Below are 19,605 nucleotides of genomic sequence, written 5' to 3' on the forward strand. Positions count from 1 at the left end.
CTCCAGTCACTACACAGGCTCACAGATCAGAGCGGATAGCATCTAGTTAGTAAAAGTAGGAGACTGACAAAATGTAAAAAAAAAAAAAAAAAAAAGAATGTCCATATGAGATTATTGGTGAATTATTATAATATGTATAGGCTACATTATAGATAAATGTAGTGGAGTGAAAAGTAGCATACATTGCCCTTTGGTAGCCTATGCGGAAAAGGAATGAAGTAAGACTCAAGAAAAGTAAAAGTATGTTGACGTCGATCATTTTAATTCGGCTACTTCAGCCTAAACTGTTTCAGTATAATGATACAATTGTATTTTATATGTTGATTATTAGAACAATATTAATCTACAAGGTTACTTTCTTGTTGTGACTATCTTGTCAGACAAATGCAGTGGATGAAGAAAAAAAGTGCCCCCACACACAATGTGGTGAGGTGCAGGAAAAAAGAAGCATAAAATAGGCATTTAAGTACCTCAGAAATGTACAACTGCTTACACTGTAGTTTTACAAAGGCTGGTTGTGTTAGTCGTTTTCTCCCTCCCAGTACAGGTGTGTTAAGACAGTGTGTGGACAGTGTAAGAAGTGACACTTTGGAGTGGACATCACAGGAACATCATAGGAGGCCTCTGGCCAGAGATGGACTAGGCTCAGGATTGCCTTATTTTCTTATTCATTTGTTGCAGATCAGTGGCTGGGGCTCTCACCAGGACTGACAATGCAGACACAAGATCTCAAAGGGTCTGTGGATTCATTTTAATTGAATCGCTGGTTTAGGATGACATAATATATGCTGTTTTTGTGATATGCACATGATTGGTGAGCAATACAGATGTATATGTCCAGCATGAACACCCCATATAAAATGTAATAGAATGAAAAACTGATAAACAATACCCCTAAAAACTCAACGGCTGTGTTAGTTTGCAGCTAAGTTCTATAACTTCCCATGTTATTTATAACTAACGGGAAAAAAGCTGAAGTCAAGCAGAGTTATAAAACCCATTTGTCAAACCCTCAATATAAGGAGCGAATGGATTACTAATTTCACACCTCACAAATGCCTACGATGTGCTAAGGGCTCTTGGAGAAGGAGTGAGCACATAAATGGCCCACAATTACGGTGTAATAATATCTTGAAAGTAGCCGTAGGTGGGTGGATAGTGTGATCCTCCTGTGTGAAATGTGCCGTATTTGAAAAAGCTGCAGCACAAATAGGGATTTAAAACAAGGTATTTGTTAAAAAAAGATATTTATTGGAAAGTTGAAACTTATCAGGTGAGGTAGCCTACTAACAGTAAATCACATATAAATACAAAGTTTAAGACAGCCTAAGAAAATAATTTACACACAACTAACAATGCACTTCTAGTGAGTCAGCTATTGTCTATACAGCCCAGTCATATTCAACAAGTAAATATTTACATATGCATTTACCTTTCACTGAAGGCAGGCCAATACACTACGAAGTGAAGACTCTACAGGTCTTTGACCTCTGCAAAACAGATTTAATTACATACTTTGTTTTTTAAATACATTTTAGTTCACAATAATTACACCAAGAGCTTCTCAGATGCCATTCAACAAATTTCATATCATCTCAGCAGTGTTTTGTACAGAGGCACAAAACATCCTAACACAGACCAATCATCTAGGCTAATTTAGTGAAATGCTATTCCTCTTTTTTTTTTAAATAATTTTACCATGGCCTCCACATGGACTTAGAGTAAGTATAGACAGGCAAACTCAACACTTCCTGGCTGTCAGACTCCTCTGAGGAAGAAACGTGACTGTGTTCCGAGTCCGTATCATCCAGGTCAGAGCAGAGGTCATCGCTGGAGGTGGTGGACGGGGCCGGGGACACCAGAGCCGTGTATGAGCTCTCAGTTAGGGGCCAAGTGCTGTTACCGCCGGGGCACTCGGGCAGCATCACTCTGAGGCGGTCCTCGTCGTTCAGGGGCATGCTCTCCATGAGGTGGTTCAACAGCTCTGCGGCCACTGTTGGGTCGATGCCTGGACAGCTGGACACAAAAGTGTGCACGTCATGCATACACTGGATGTAGCCTGCCGCAAACCGCTCGCAGGCCTCCCGGTTCACGGCGTCCACTTCTACGGAAAGAGATACACAAAATAAGCGTTGGCAAAACTAAAGCTAGGCCTACTAACTGCAATTCCAAACGTCGGATGATGTGTTCTGATTGGCTGAGCCGTGGTCCAAGACGCACATGCGCAACTGTCTTAGAACGCAGCACAGCTGATTAGAACTATTAATGCACTAACCGTTAAAAAAAATGTGTAGGTTAGTGTTGGCTAGTTTTTCAGAGCTGTATTGTTCAGCGAATGTTTGTCAATTAAGTAAACACCTTGTTGAGTTGATTAATATTTTTAAGAAATGTAAAATACGTAATGAACTGGTACTTAATGGCTTACTCTCAGGTAAGCGTATAAATAGTGTTTACCTTGAGCCCGGTTTAACAGAACGCCCTCGACACGTTTCACTGTGATCTCCAGCACTTCAGCATTCTCCATCTTTGATTGCAGCTGCAGCGGGGTACAAGAAACGAAGCGTAAGCAAACAACACAAGCTAGCTGAAACAAGACACCAGTTAGGCTCGTTTTAAAAGAAAAATAACGAAACTACATAAAGCAGAGGCGAACTATGTAGCCTGCACATTATCTTACGTCTGCGTCCGCGATGAGACCTCTGAGTTCTTGTAAACTTTCATTGATGCGAGCCCTTCTTTTCTTCTCGACCAGAGGTTTCCTCATCTGCCAAAACAGTACGGACACAATGGACTTACTTTTTCAGCCGAGTTTAAACGGACATATTGGCAGTACGTGTTCGCATAGGACCCACCTTTCTATCAGATTTGATCCCACTGCAGTTATCCCCTCTGTCTACTTCGTTTGTGTTGTTAGGGATGGGGGCCATGTTGTTGAAGTTTTAACCCAGGCGCTGCAGAACTAAGCCCCCCGGATCCAAAGAGCCGTTACAGCTCGTCAGTGAGACAGATGGCTGGGCGATCCCAGTGGCCAACAAAGCTTGCAGAGAGAGTCTGGGCTTCTCGATGCTGCTGCGAGGGGGCATGTGTGAGATATATATGAGGGCTCATTTACATGTGAATGGGGGTGAGCTGCCTACGAGGGCGCGCGACGCTCGTAACCGCAAGTCATCAGGGGTCGTATAGGCTATTATAGCTTTTATCCCCAACTTCAATCTGAACCTACACGATACTAAAAGACGAGCTGAAGAGATACATTCTACAAGAAATTGTTCCGAAAAATATATGATAAATATAAAATATATATAAATAAAATATAGAATATCCAATTACATCAGTGGAAAAAATAAAGCACTAATATGGATAGAAATGTATACGACACCATACACTGATTCACGAATATTTGTTTATTATGTAGGCTACACAAATAGACACAGGCTTACATAAAAAAGTAAAGTTATGTTTGTCATTTCAGGCCTATTATTACTTCTACTGAAACACTGCTATTTGACTTTGGTGATGAATACAGCTATCTATCTATCTATCTATCTATCTATCTATCTATCTATCTATCTATCTATCTATCTATCTATCTATCTATCTATCTATCTATCTATCTATCTATCTATCTATCTATCTATCTATCTATCTACCTACCTACAGTATATTAAATTAAAAGTAGCCTAGGTTATTTCAGTGTTTCAAGCCCCCCTTCAATGTTTACTTTCTTAAGCACTCTATTTTAATGTGTGCCACCACCACTATGGTCCATATCTGCCAATTCTCACATTGCATCATTAGTCAGTTTGGCCTATTTCATGCTTGATTGTGAGCCATCAGTCCACTACTGAGGACTAGGCTACTACTCCACTCCCTCTGTAAAACTAACTAACAAAAAAGAGCTCATGTGAATTGGACCATATGAGTCATTCGTCAAGAACATTACTCTCATGCGTAAAGAGTGTAAAGAGCCTGACAAAATGAAGAGACAGCCAGAAGCAGTGATGGCACGAATTTAGTGACACACATTTCGGAGGTTTGACCAGACAGCTCCACCGCCCATTCTAGTATCGTTTATAAGTATAGCTTTCAGAAAATGATATTGATCAAATCATGCAAATCTACATAGTCGTGTAATTAGCATTGGGTCTACAGTATGTGATATATTTATTTTCAGTGATGTACCATTTTAGTACACAGTTGACAGGTTGTGTGAGGGTTTAGTGACTGCAGCTTAAGAAGATTTGATCATGAAATTAGACATTAGGTTATGTAAGAAACTGCTTAATTATTTAAATTATCTGTAGGATCCACTTAAAGGTTTACTTAATGCTGAAATGACTTTTCTTTGCATTAAATCAAACTAAACTTTAAACATTATATACCCAAACCATTGCACACAACATGTGTAATAGGGTATGCATTACATCCCCACGAGCCCACAAATAAATGCAGTTATTATAAATAATTTTATTATAATAAGTAGAGTGACCTAGTGCCAACTTTTTTTTGCAATCTAGCAGATGAGAGTATGAAACCTCCCTACATTTCCGGAAGATAGGGTTGAGAACATGGTTGAGAAGAGGAGCTGCAGCATACATACAATACGGAAAGCATTACCATATCGGGCTGCTGCCTTCAGAATAAACGCTTTCTGTATTCTAAAGTCGACAAATTAGAGATTGTAAAATTATCTTTTCAAATTCAAAAGCTAAAAACATTCCGATAAATAAATTATTTTATCAAATATCCTCGAACTGTGTATTTCGTGTCAATTTGGAGCGTTTTAGCCAGACGTTGACTCTTATTTTGACAGCGGCGAGGCGGCTTTCCTTCCGACCCACACAACGCTTGCACGTCAGAGGAGACGCTCTTCTGATGTCACTGAGCACCGGGGGCGAGATTGCTCCACTGCTATATAATCCTCCCGGCTCGGTGGATAAGGCCATCTCTCTGCATCAGATAGAAGAAAAACCCAATATAGCCTACACTGAAAAACAAACATGGTGAAGATCACTTTCCAGACAGTTTCGGCGCAGAAGCCTGAAAAAGAGATCGATGGCGAGAAGATCATCATACCTCAGGCTCATGTGAGTTTGCAGCCTACACTTTGTATTTCTCTGTGTCTTGTTGTGGCATTTGTCTTTTGTGTCTGCAGCCTATAGCACGAGTAGCCTTAACTCAATTTGCATAAATGGGCTAACGTCAATCTGTTAATTCTTAGTTGTAGCCTATGTTTGATTTGTCCACGCATCATCAAGGGATTTAATAAAGGCTAGGACTGGTCATCTAGTATCTATTTAATCAGGCATCACTTATTGCAGCCTTGTTTTGTATTAGCCTATAATTGTTATATTCTTTTGTAACCGAATGGTTGAAATCACAAAGTCTATTCCTACTTCAGTTTATTATGTTGCTTACTCTAGAGCGCTGTTTCTGACAGAAAACGTTTTTCTATGCAACAATGATATAACACGGTAGTAGACCCAATGTTATCGACCATACCAGCCAGTGGATGTTGACATTACGTCACCTTGTTTGGCCACCGCGAGGATTGACAGCAGCTGAGGGGGTGTCCTGCATTTATGTTCTTTTGCAGAGTAGAAAATGACACCGTGACTTTAAACGATTCGTGGTGTGCATACGAAAGAAACATAGTCTTTATCCCAGAGAATGCCGCCGGCAGTCAAATAGCCTATTTTTTTTAATTTTATCTCTTTACATTTCTTCCGTTTTTATCGACATGACACAACAACGGAGCTGAAAGTTGCGTAGCCTACACACTGCACCAATCGCTGACGTCACGAGGTGTTATGCCACGTAAAGCCTGCAGGTAGCGCATGAAAGCGCTGGAGGGGTAATCCAGGATTACTGTGTTAACAAACAGCATGGTCAAAAGGCAGTTCATCTTCTTAATCTTTTCCAGATTTGCATTAAAAGGTACAAGTAAAAATTAGCGAACATGTAAACAAATATTCCAGTCTCTATGTACTTTGAGTGCCAGTATTATAGGGTCTACTCAAGAGTACTCTGTAGATGTGATTACATTAAGACCCGGAGGTTCTGTATGGCAGATCCCAGGTCCATAGTTTGCCGGCTTCAATTCACAAACATGATGCTCAACTGGTGTTTCAACATTTTGAACCAAATGAAACTGATTTAAGGGATAGATAGATGAATAGATAGATAGATAGATAGATTGATTGATTGATTGATTGATTGATTGATTGATTGATTGATTGATTGATTGATTGATTGATTGATTGATTGATTGATTGATTGATTGATTGAGTAGTTAATTGTGCATGTGAGTAGGCCTATCTTTATTGAAGTCTTAAATGGGCATGATCATTTTACCTCTGTAATTGTTTAGGCCGCCAGGCTTGTCGCAATCAGTGTATCTTTTCTTATCCTCCTTTCTGGAGCAGCTCCCAGGAGTGATACATAATTGGAAATCTGGCAGACAGTGCATGTTAGCCTGTCTAAGCCTCGTCCTATCTCCCCATAACATTGTACACAATTAATACTGCTTGATGACGCATCCATCACCACTGCAAACATATTTTATTTGTTCACCTGTTACGTCAAGCGAAGAATACAACATGATGTCAAAGGCGGTGTGGATTCAGATGGGCTGTGAGCGTTGGTTAGGCGTCAGAGCCAATGTGTGTTGATCTATTAATATGTCCGCCTCTGCTGATGGACTCGCAATTGTTCTCGATCTGACTCCCACGGGGGCCCTACCCAAGTACAAATATGGAGTGTGGAAGTGGGCCTCTAAGAATAGACGCAGACAGCCACGTGCCAGCGTCTTCGTCAGAGCCTGGCACAATCTGTTCTCCTTGCTTCCGCTCTCCATAGCAACAGTAGTAGGGAGAAGCACAGATTGACTGAGAGACAGTGGGCGTCTGGCATCTCCTTCATGTCCATCCTACGTCTATCAGATCTCCTCGTCTAACTTACAACCTGGCAACAACCTCACTCGTCACAGTTAACCCTGTTACAATATGACGCCGTACTTTTAAGCGTGGCAGTGTCAGAGGACATTATGTCCACTGATGTTGACAACATCACATTTTTATTGTATTGTGTTGTTGTGCCTCATTAAAACCACATCACTTTAACACAACTATGTTTCTCTTAACAGGAGCAGCTGGTTCTTCCTGTCAAACCCAAGAAGCCTTTTCCAGCCGGCCTCTGCTGCCTCACATTCGGCTTGGTGGTCTTCATGTCCGGACTGATGCTGGCCTCTATCTATGTTTATCGCTACTACTTTATACCTCAGGTCAGTTCACTCTAGTGGCACATCATGTTAATGGACAAAGATATTTTGTACAAAGAGCCAACCTAAAGTACTAAAGTAAATGTTGCATGCTAACTCAGCTCTGTTGCACCTCATAAGCAGATACCAGAGGACAGCTTGTTCCATTGCCGGGTCGTCTATGAGGACTCTGTGTTTGCCCCTGTGAGGGGCCGACAAGAACTGGAGGAGAATGTTGGGATCTACCTTGACGACAACTACGAGCAGATCAGTGTACCTGTGCCACACTTTGGAGGCAGTGACCCCGCAGATATCATCCATGACTTTCAGAGGGTAGGTCAACGCATCCAGAGGTTCTCTGGTTTCCCTTCATTACATATTGTTGTTAAATTGTTGTCACACTGGCTAAGGTTTTTAACCTTTTTTATTATTCCTTTTAGGGCCTCACAGCATATCATGACATTGCTTTGGACAAATGCTACATCACAGAGCTGAACACAAGCTTAGTGATGCCTCCACGGAACCTGTGGGAGCTGCTTGTCAATGTCAAGGTGAGGCACACTCATCATTCACTGTTGATGTTGTCGGTGGTAAAGCTGTTCTAGAAGAAGAAGAAGTCTGTGAGAGTGAAGGACAGCATGTTTAATTTTTTCTGTTTGCAGTGTTCCTCCTACAGACAGATAGACTAAGTGATTCATTTGTGTCTTTTGCTTTCAGAGAGGGACGTATCTTCCTCAGACGTACATCATCCAGGAGGAGATGGTGGTGACGGGGAGGGTGAGGAGCATGAGGCAGCTGGGCCCATTCATCCACAGGCTCTGCTACGGCAAAGAAACCTACCGCCTCAGACGCCGCAACACACAGCACCGACGTGAGTGCACACATACACTTCCCTTTTTTCCAATTTACCAATATGAGATGCCAGTAACGGAGAAGTGCTGGGTCACTCCCCCTCAATTTATCACTCTCTTTCACAACAACTCTTGTTAGATGTTCAGTCAGGTGACGTGTGCTGGTTCACTGTGAATTTAAGGAGGAAGTGATTCCACCAGGACTCCAGTGAAATAGTTTAGTAGTGTATGGGAGCAAAAGTGACTATGGAGACAGCAAATCCAACCAGGACCAAATTTGGGCATCATAGTGAACATTTCAGACTTCTCCTCTAAATAGCCTGGCAGCCTGTCGACTATCTTGTCAGTCTGTGTGTGGGCGCAGCCAGGGAACTTCCTGCTAGGTGAGTCACTCGTAGTGCAGTGGACACATCCACACACTACGGAGGAGGTAGTGATGCACATGAGTGATATCTCTGTCGTCGCTGCTTTTGATTGGAGTGAGAGTTTCATAAATGATGCGACAAACCTCCCCTGAATACTTCTATAGATGTAATCTATGGGGATCACTGCTGCTGATTCAAACGGGACCCTAATAGTCATGGCAGCAGTACAATTGTTATACATGCTCCAAAGATCTACTTATAGTTCTGAACGGATTTTCTAAATGTCTTGTCTTTTCTTTTTCTAGGTATTGAGAGGCGTGAGACAAAAAGGTGCCATAACATTCGTCACTTCGAGAACACATTTGTGGTTGAGACCGTCATCTGCGACCGGTTCTAAATCTGAGGCGGAAATCACAGCCATCTAACACTGAAGCCAATTCCAAACCATACCTCTTGAATTATTTAGGCTTTTATATGCACTTTAAGAAAAAGTGTTTTTCCAACACTGTTAGCTTTAGTCTTAATTGTTTGTTTGTTTAATTTATTTTTTGTCTTAAGTTGGAAATGCACTTTTGAATTGTTTATGTACGTCATTGTCTTTTTATTCCGATGGTCTGTACTGTATATTTTCATGATGTTATAAATGTGTTTAGATATATCTGTAGCTGTTCAAGCTGTGCATAAGATGTTAATGTGTGTCAGTTTGTGACATCTTCATCAGAAGACCTGATTTCATTTAATTTTAGACTTGTCATAATTGTTATTAAGTAACACAGTGCACTGTGGGTATAGATAGGATACTTGAAAGCTACTTGGACTGTGCACTGGGTTAATATTTGTTTCTTGGTTGATTTTATGTTTTGTTTTATATGTCAAATTGCAAAACATACCTCATGTAGTTTAGACATTTCTTTGCTAGTTTATACCACTAATGAATGGTGTATATAACATCGATTGTTCCAAAGCAATATATACTGTAAATTGATTTTCAACATATTGTTACCGGTACATGTATAGATTTTTATCTGAAATCGACTTGTTTCGAGATCATTTATTTATGGTTTGTCTATTTAATTCTTTTGCTATCAGACTTTCCTATACCCTGGAAATAATGGCTTTAGACTGTAATAAGTAGCAGTGCTGTAGGGGGACAGAAGGAACCAAAGTCTTCAGTCAGCGATGCTTAAGATTATATGAAATATTAAGAAAGAATGCTTTTTACTGTAGATGATATCAAAGGCTAAAACTAATTGTGTCTTGCTCTTCCTCCTCTTCACTTGGATTTGCCTGTTTTCTTTAGCTCTTGTCATTATAATCTCTACCATGTTAATTTGTCCCAACTTTAATAAGATTTGGGGTGTCTTTCAAATGTAGTTACTGGAGCAAATAAGTCTGTTTTGAGAAACACCTGTGGTATGTGCTCACATTTCATTGTTTTGGATACATTATGTCATTGTACAGTCAATCTTTCTTGTAATTATTTGCTGCTTTAAGAATAAATTATCAAACTTTTTTTGTCTTTTGAGTTCATTAGTATTGGTTTCAGTTAAGCATAGTATACACACATCACAAATCTGCAAATTATAGGTTAGAATGTACTGTCGATTGCTCAAACAATATTCAAACAAGTGGACCCTATCAAAAGGCAGCTACTCTCTACAAGTAAAACAATGACGAGGCAGGTCCTTGTTGAACTTGCTTACAGACAGTGCAAGGGTAATTTAACTGGGACACACACACACACACACACACACACACACACACAGCACTGATCAGTTCACATTCTGTTTAACCTGTTAAATGTGTTATTATTCATACTTTAATGTGTTGCTTAGGATCTGTGGTCCATTGTTTTCCACAGAACACAAAACTTCATGTTGAATGCGTCAAACAAGACAAGCTGAATCTCTTGTGGTAAGCTATATTTAAATTAAAAATGGAAGTGGAAGAGTTAGTTTCAGATATGATGTAATGCAAATTGTTGAGAGAGAACTGTTTCAGAACAGACAACTGCTATAGAAGTAAAGAATATGTTATAAAAATACAAAAACTGACAGAAGCTACCTCAGTGGAGTGTTTTACTGTTGTGATAATACAGGTAACATATTGCATTATTATGTTTTTATATGGGCTTACTTTATTATACAGATCAGTTGAACAGAGAAACAGAAAAAGACCAGTTTTATAAAAAAAAATCACTTAACATACAGAAATGAGAGGCAATTTAACAACTTTTAAATTCAAAGAGGAGGCTTGTGCAAAATAAAACTATTGAAAACCAAATTATGTAAGTAAACCAGAACAAAAATTTTCTGGTTATAAGAGAGGTTTACACTCATTATTTTATACCATTTAAACAGTATTAATATACAGTAAATCCCCTAGTCGCATTCTGCGTGCGTAGACTACCTTCCACTCTTACCACAAAGTATCAGTTTAACGTGAGCAAAACAGACCAGGAAACAGCCTAATGTACTGAATGAACAACTTTTCATTTGGGTTAAGCTTTGACCACTTTGACATAAAACAAATGTCATCCTGTAAACAAACTACGTGATATCAAAACCGCCTTATAATACAGAGGTCAGGTGGACTGCCATCCACTGCTGGCTTTTATGAATTTTAATAATAATATTGCACATGTTTGAAGATACATTGTAAAAAAAAAATGTTTTAAAGTCAAATTAAAAAGACATCAAACTTTATATTTACACGTCATGACCAATAGTAAATGTACAATGTTAATTAAACTCTACATCAAACTAAAAAAAGCATGTACCCAGAATATAGGGTTAAGTAAATGTTTCTGCTACTATATTTACAAATACATATTAAGATTACATTTTGGGGACTTTTTTCTAAAGCTTTTTATTAGATAGTTTGGAGAGACAGAGGTGAAATGGGGCAGAGAGGGGGGAATGACATGAAGAGAACGACAAGCTGGATTCAAACCTGTGGTCTGCTGCTTCTGAGGACTGACCCTACACCATGAGCGCCCCCCCCCCCCCCCTACAAAAACATATTAATCAATGAGGCTATAGAAGGCCTATAGTTCCTCGATACAAGTAATTCCTATTTTAAAGAGGTCACTTTAGTTTTTCAGTTTTGATTTTTAAATCAAAACTGAAAAACTAAAGATCATAAAATGTTTAAAAAGTATCACTTTTGTCATTAAACTTGTCATGCTAAATAATTATTTAAGAATAGTAACACCATCTCTGTTTCATTGCCAGTGTGTCGAACTAGATAAACTGAGAGTGCTTCAAAGCGTCTCATTTACATTGTGGCTTGTTGCTAGCCCGTTCTGTTTGCAACCTACATGTTTGGTACCAGCGCTCTCTGAGGTTAGAGTTGCCTACCAACTTCCTGTCGGACTAACTCTTTTGACAGTGTTCATGTTTTCCCTATGCTTCATATTAGCTTTATTCTCTGCACTGTGGTTGATTCAGATTGCACTGTGAGCTGCTACATTCCCGCACATTAGGCTGCACGTATGCCTAATGAGCCTCTGGAAACAATGCTGGCACTTTTTTGGGGGCCTTATTGCCAGCGGCCTTATTAAGACAATTTTCATTTTCACTAGAATGATATCTGTCCCATGATCAGATCTCTGAGGTGCTGTAGGTGGTTCTTCTTTGGCTGATCGTGGACAGCTTGAAGGTGTTTTTCATGCTCCTCACCTCATGAGCGATGAAGTAGTAGCACAGAGCATCCAGACAGCAGGTGATGTTGGACAGGCACATGGCTATCTGTATGAACAGGCTGATTCCGATCTTGCTATCGCAGTCCTGAATCACTCCTTGGTGAACCTGGATTCATGTGAAGTGCAAAACATGGAGGACACACAAGCATTAGTCCATTAACATCGAGGCTATGTATGAAAATATTAAAAGCTTAAAATAACAATAGAGGTTACCCAGCAGTGTGAGCTTTAGTTTAACATGATCTCAAGGCTTTAAAAAAACATTTTTAAAGGTAGCCCATTTGTAATTCCTCTCCTTGTAAAACGCTATTCTGCAATTATTATTTTGCTGCAAATGAGATTTCTCACACCCACCATCCAAATTTCAGGGCCATCTACTGTACACTACATGTGTTGTGCCAGGCATTTCAATGTATGTGGGAGTTAAGATAATGTGTTATTATGTGCTGCTTCTTTACAGTCTACCAGAACAACACCGGTGATAGTTTGAATGATGTTTTTAAACGTATGCCTCTGCTAAAGGATGTCATGCTTTTTTATAATTCCATGCAGCTGTAAAGATGCCATTTAAAAAAAATCTAATTAACAGTGCATAGCAGGCTTCACACTCTACTGGTTGCTACTGACTGCTTTATTTTATTTTGTTTAACATTTAAATAGTAGAACATTGGAGTCACTTAAAAATGTATCTAAACAATTATTTAAAAACTGTCAGTATTTCTAAAATCCTGATACCAGTCCTGCCCATTTGTCTTTTTCTGCAAATGTTAAATTGTTTTTTGATTTCCTATGAAAGACAGGGAGCTACATCTGACTGCAGAATAACACAAAGTAGAGACTCCTGATGCAAATACAAATAAGAAATCCACTCCTTTTCTTGTGGACTTCATTTAGTATAAGACATAATTTATCATAATTAATATAAATCATTTGTCAATTAGAAATTACTAATGAAATTAGCTTGATATGAAATTCTTATTGATATTTTTTATTTTGTAACAAAACTCTTTCTTTTTTGAGCTTACATGGTTTTAAAGTCCTTTAAGTGGTCAGGGGGAAAAATGGAAATTTAAACGTTTATGATTCCATGACAATTGGCTGAAACTCCATCTGCTGATGAAGATGATGCAATGTGGTCGAAAGCTCCAGAAAAGTTACTGAATGGACCTGAAGGTGAGATTGTTTTGTCAGCTTTATTTGTTTTCTACTTTACTTATCTACTTTTCATGACTTTTTAAAATAAACATTCGGTTGATCTCACCAGGAACTGCAGGAGGATGCCAAGGTGACTGGGGGTGAAAGGCAGGAGGAAGGCACTCAGACTGCTGTAGATGATCTTGACACAGGCCCGGCTCTGTGGGCTGTGCTGGCCAGACTTCTTAAGCGCCCAGATGGTCTTGACGGAACAGTAAACCACCACCAAGGCAGGCAACAGGAACCCAAACACCTGCACACAGATGATCACCTTAGGGCTCCAGCCAGTCTCTGAAAACTTGTGGAAGCAGTTGAAGTCCACCTCCAAAGCCTCCCGGACCCTGAAGCGATAGATGGCCGGAGAGATGGCTGCCAGCACCAGCAACCAGACCCCGATGCAGGTCCCCAGAGCCGCTCTGGGTGACCGCAGTTGCTTGGCTTTGTACGGGTGACAGATAGCCACCCATCGGTCCACAGCTATACACATGATGATGTAGATGCTGCCATATATACCAACAAAATACAGGATTTCCAATGCCGAGCAGAGGTGTTGGAGGGAAGAGGGCCAGAAGTGATTGGTGGCGTGTATTTTGAAGGGAAGTGGGAAGAGGAGGAGCAGGTCCATCAGAGCCAAGTTGGTCATGTAAATCGTTGTCTCCGTCCATTTTCGAAGAACAACGCAGAACACCAACAGCGCCCAGACATTGCAAATCAAACCAACGGGGAATATTGGGAAGTAGATGACAAGCTCTAAATATTTCATCACGTGGTCCACATTTTCAAATGAACAGTTGCTTGTCATGTTGGTGCCACTGCTGCAGGAAAAAATGTGTTTGATTTGATTTCATGATTTCACAGAAAGGTTTAAGTTGAAATTAATGTGTCTTTCCTGTCATTTGTCTATGTTCCCACTCACTTCAAACCACTTCAAACCTCTCAGCTTTGTGGGTTGATAGCTGTGAACTTGTTTTTGTATCTCCTTTCTAATGTAAAGGTCAAACGACATACATGATATGCATTGACACCTCATGCTTTATATGATCAATGTAATTTCAACATTACAAGTAACAAGTCAGTTACAGGTTCAAACAACATATCTAAATATTGACACTTTATTTATAAGTAAGGCATTGCCCATTGCAATATACAGGTATAATTATGATGTTTTTAAATCATAGTGTTGTGTAATATTGTTGTTATTATGTGTCTATTTCGGTTTGACATAATGTCAAACAAGTGATTGTCTGTTGTCTATATTGTATGTTTCGGATGCCAGGAAGACTAGCTCTCATTCCGGTGTGTTGCTAATGGGGATCCTAATAAATCAAAATAAAAAAAATCGAAAAAATCTAGATCAAAGTATCTATTTTTTCCCCACTGTCTATACTTGTTGATCATACATGGCTGTTTGACCTTTTCATTGAACCTGTCTTTAATATCACAAATCAATAAAGATTCCAAAAAGGATCTAAAGGGTTAAGTGATTTTCACACAATTTGATAGAAACAACCAGGTCTGTTTGTGGAGTTACTCTGCAGTCATTGCTGGTGGAAATGTCTGCTCGTGATAGAAGAAACACAAACTATCATTACTGTGAGAAATTAACAAAAATAAATTTTCTCAACTCTGTTTTAAGGGGAACATTTACATTTCAAAATTGCCCATCTGTTAAAACTCCAGGAGATAATGTTGGCAGGCATAACCAGTAGCCTATGTTGATGCGTCATTCAAGCGATCAGGATTAAGGCCCTTTTCTACTTAGATCAATGTCATTCTCAATAAAATTAATAGCAGCTTTTCTCATTATGTGGCCTACTTATATCTAATTATTAATTTTAACCTACATTATACAGTAGTATATAAAGTCTGGCATGTAATTTAAACACTTAAACAAAAGTGATACAAAAATGGTCGAGCAATAACATTGACCTTAAACCCTTGAAAAAAGTCTTATTTGGCACTACTTAAGCATTAGGAATTATTTAAATGGTATAATTTCAAATCTAGATGTGCTCTTACCTCACGGATGCCAGACTCACAGCCAACTTTCAGTGTGACTGTCAGACTGTCTGTGCCAGACACACTTCTGCTTTCTCTACCTTTGTTGTTTCATCACCACTTCCTGAGTCATGCCACGCATCACGCGTGTGCTCAAATGTGCATTATAGTCGTTTCAAATCAATTCAGAAGGTGAATGTGTTTAGAAGGGCTCAAGCCTATATGCTTTTTAAAGATACATGTGTGCATAATCACTGTGAAATTGCTAAAATTGTTTGATAGCACATAAAGAAATAATAAGTATCATAATGATATATATAGGGGAGAACGGGGTAATCTGAGCCACTTTTTACATTTGCTCCCCTCTAAGCGAGCTAAAATGATTTATCACTCAAATTTACACATTTCCAATTAATTCAGGATGTTTCCTAGAAATGGGCATTAGCAGAATTTCTTCAAGACAAGGGGCAGTGAAAATATGATTGTTTTAAAAAAAGTTGTCATGTGGCTCACTTTACCCCAACTGTGGGGTAAACTGATCCACTTACTTTTTCCACTCTGAAACTACCATAACAACACATATTGTAACAGTAAGAATCCTGAAAGCTAGGCACACATTCCAGAACTAATGTCGGACTAGTAAAAGAATGATGGGGTTTGGTCAATTAAGCAAAGCAAATTTTCTAAACACTTGAAAGTAACTCTGAACAAAATCAAATACAACATATTATAATTCAAAAGGTTTTAATAAGATTAAAATGAAAGATAGAACCAGTTAGATTAGAACACAGTCTGGGGGTCAGAACACAGGACCCTATAGCCAGCTAGTGTCTGGGGGTCAAAGCATATGAAAATCAGAACCAGCGAGAACAGCCTGGGACTCAGAACACAGGAGAAGACCCAACTGGATTATAACATCAGCCTGTCATACTCTACAACTAGGCCTACTCTACATTCCAGCACTGAAGGTTACAGGGAAAGATGAGAAGGTGATCTTTCCGTGTGGTTGCCCCAGGTCGTCTTCTTCCTGGTGTATTTCCTTGGCATGATGGCTTTTCTACAATGTGTATGACATTAAAATAAAACATATGTCATGTAATATTACATTAGAATTCCCCCACAGCATTTGGCTCACTTTCCCCCACCACCACAATTTGAGAAAAAACTACCTCTCTTAGCATTTCAGGCTAAACTTCAGTTATCAGCATCACATGGTTTCATATGTTGGTAGTTCATCAACACGTATGATAGAAGTTTTTCTACGTGAATACATTTGCTTTGGCACAACAGTTGATTAAGTTGACAGCAAGACAATTTACTTTGACATGCAAAATACCTATTTTGGTGAAAAAAACATGCTTACCACAGCACCATGAGGTCCTCTCTTTCAGGGCCATGGGGAAATGAGAGGGGCTTGAAAACATATACAATCATATGAAAAAGTTTGGGAACCCCTCTCAGCCGGCATTATAATTGACTCTGTTTTCACAAAAAAAAAGATAAAAGTGGTATGTCTTTCATTTACCAGGAACAGCTAAGTACTGGGATGTTTTCCAAACAAAGATTTTTTGAAAAGCAGTATATGGTTGTATGAAATAAAATAAAATGTGAAAAACTGGCTGTGCAAAAATATGGGTACCCTTGTGGTTTTGTTGATTTTAATGCCTGTAACAGCATGTAAAACTGATGACTTTAAACGCAAAGTTGGTTGGATTATGTTGTTAAGCCTTGAACCTCATAGAATTGTCTGTTTAATCACGAGAAAATGTATTTTAGGTGCCTAAATGCAAGTTGCACTTCTCTTTGACTCTCTGCTGAAGTGAGACAGAATGGGATCATCAAAACAGCTCCCAAAAGATCTTAAAAACAAAGATTATTCATTGTCATGGTTTAGGGGAAGGCTACAAGAAGCTTTCCCAAAGGTTTCAAATGTCAATTTCTACTGTAAGGAACGTTGTCAGGGAATGGAAGGACACAGGCACAGTTGCAGTTAAATCCAGGTCTAGCAGACCAAGAAAAGTACAAGAGCGGCATATGCGGCGGATTGTGAGAATGGTTGCACACAACCCACAGATCACCTCCAAAGACCTGCAAGAACATCTGGCTGCAGATTGTGTATCTGTACATGGTTCTACAATTCAGTGCAATTTGCACCACATCACATTTTATTTTATTTCATACAACCAAATACTGCTTTTCAAAAAATCTTTGTTTGGAAAACATCCCAGTACTTAGCTGTTCCTGGTAAATTAAAGACATACCACTTTTATATTTTTTTTGTGAAAGCAGAGTCAATTATAATGCCGGCTGAGAGGGGTTCCCAAACTTTTTCATATGACTGTATCTCACATGACCACAAATGTTTTCCGTTGCCTAGATACAGGGGGCGGCTCACATTACCCGATGCCTCAGATTCCCCCGTTCTCCCTTAAATATTGGTAAAAAAATAATAATATATAATATTAATGTAATAAATAAAATACAATATTTTATCTGAATTTGATAATAAAATGTTATGATTTGTGGCGTTTTGGCTTTGTGTCATTGTAAACTGAGTCTCACTTGGTTTGAACTGCTGCTCAAAACAAGACATGTATGGCACTGAGCAATTGTGCGTTCTATTAAACTAGAAACATTTATTGATTAATCAAACAATCTATAACCAAGATAGCAGCTCTGCCTGTTAGTGAAAGGCTGACTTTAGCAAGCCAACATGAACATAATGGCAGTGTTAACATATCGATCTTAAAGGTCCCATATTATGCTAAATGCACTTTTTAAATGTGTTCCAACATATCCATGCGTCCACGGTGTGCCTAGAGACTGCCAAAATATCACTCTCCCCTTTTCTGAAACCCCCACCCCTCCCCCCAAAAACACTCCAGTCAGAATTATCCCCTTTTCTGACCTCACAAACCGTAAAGCCAGAAGCTTCCACTGTGCAGCCCACACCCCTATTTCTTATTGGTCCACGGCCCTGACAGACAGAGGGCGAGGCGTATCTGGCTTCGCTTCCGGACAGGGGGCGGGGGGAGCTCAAAGATTGTATATTTACGAGGGGACCTGCAACTCTTTTTTAAAAAATAGGCCATTGTGAGATTAGCTGAACATCAGCATAGTACAATAAATTATCTGAAAGTTTTTTTCAGCAAACAATTAAAGAAAAACGTATTAGGGACCACTAAGACCATATAATATGGTGTATAATAGAACCGAAAAGTGTATAATATGGGAGCTTTAAAGGTGCACTTTGCTGTTTTAGGGGAGAGGGTTTTGTTTACATTTGCAGAACCTGAAGTCTGTTTACAAAAAAATTCAAATACCTTGGAAAATGTTCACTTGTCTGACACACCTAAAGTTACATTGTGCACCTTTAAGAATGTCAAATATTTAAAGTGTTTACTGTCTGAGTTAAGCATGTTAGCATGCTAACTTTTGCAAATTGGAACTGCATTCTTTTTTTTTAGTGTTGGGATATTGAAATGGATATATTTAATGTCTATCCTGAATAGTGACGGATGTGCTATTAAAACATGTACAGTATGAAGGAACCTGGTTACCTGATGTTCTTGATGTAGGTATTGACTTTTAAGTCAAAGACTAGTTTGTTTATAATACATTTCCATGATTTCATTAAAGTATAATCTAACTGTTATCTCTGATAAAGAAAAGTGATTTCAATACTTAAATTTCTGTTATTAGTTCTGGTATTGCTCTAAATGTGACCGTGGGAATCTGTCTTTTGACTCTGCCTAAAGATTTACTCCGTGATTGTTTTAGGGGGTTTCCTGGTTTCAGATGATGAGATGACTTGACTGGATTTGCACTGTGAGAACGTTTTCTTTTTAAATCTGTAGTCAGCAGAAAATATTTTAGGTTAAAGCATAGCCTTTTTGTAAATGAACATGAAGCTGCAAGTCACACTGCCAACTAGTGACTGAGCTGAGGCCAGTGGCCTCCAACACAAATCTCTTCTCACTTCAAATCACATTCTCTTTCTTTTATCACTGGACTCGCCTTACAACAACTCAAAGCTAACTGACAATGCTAAACAAAAATGTTATAATTGTCATTCTGTTCCCTGTAGACTGGTTAAGTGGTTTTTTGACAAAAACTGAAAAAACAAACAAACATGGTAGTCACAGACATTTGGCATGTGAGTTATTGTATTTATTTATTCCACGCATAGAAAGAGACCAAATATAGTTATTGAATGATTTACCTCCCCGCAAATAA

The 19,605-nt window shown here is 39.0% G+C and overlaps 3 protein-coding genes across 3 annotated transcripts; 1 reads left to right on the forward strand and 2 right to left on the reverse strand.

Annotated features, from left to right (window-relative positions):
* Positions 1–1,259: 1,259 nt before the first annotated feature.
* Positions 1,260–3,012, reverse strand: hes6 (hes family bHLH transcription factor 6). The gene is made up of 4 exons (XM_080034365.1): positions 2,853–3,012; positions 2,678–2,764; positions 2,455–2,536; positions 1,260–2,104 (listed from the first exon to the last, which is right to left on the reverse strand). Exons 1-4 carry the CDS (start codon positions 2,925–2,927, stop codon positions 1,695–1,697), a joined length of 654 nt encoding a protein of 217 aa, XP_079890491.1. The 5' UTR covers positions 2,928–3,012; the 3' UTR covers positions 1,260–1,694.
* Positions 3,013–4,933: 1,921 nt separating this feature from the next.
* Positions 4,934–9,893, forward strand: itm2cb (integral membrane protein 2Cb). Its single transcript, XM_080034363.1, has 6 exons — positions 4,934–5,087; positions 7,145–7,282; positions 7,400–7,591; positions 7,699–7,809; positions 7,976–8,129; positions 8,780–9,893. Exons 1-6 carry the CDS (start codon positions 5,001–5,003, stop codon positions 8,869–8,871), a joined length of 774 nt encoding a protein of 257 aa, XP_079890489.1. The 5' UTR covers positions 4,934–5,000; the 3' UTR covers positions 8,872–9,893.
* Positions 9,894–11,569: 1,676 nt separating this feature from the next.
* Positions 11,570–15,429, reverse strand: LOC307255636 (G-protein coupled receptor 55). Its single transcript, XM_080034362.1, has 3 exons — positions 15,391–15,429; positions 13,439–14,186; positions 11,570–12,283 (listed from the first exon to the last, which is right to left on the reverse strand). Exons 2-3 carry the CDS (start codon positions 14,171–14,173, stop codon positions 12,077–12,079), a joined length of 942 nt encoding a protein of 313 aa, XP_079890488.1. The 5' UTR covers positions 14,174–14,186; positions 15,391–15,429; the 3' UTR covers positions 11,570–12,076.
* Positions 15,430–19,605: the final 4,176 nt, after the last annotated feature.

This window comes from Ammodytes marinus (assembly GCF_949987685.1).
Source record: "Ammodytes marinus genome assembly, chromosome: 9".
Classification (NCBI taxonomy): Eukaryota; Metazoa; Chordata; class Actinopteri; order Uranoscopiformes; family Ammodytidae; genus Ammodytes; species Ammodytes marinus.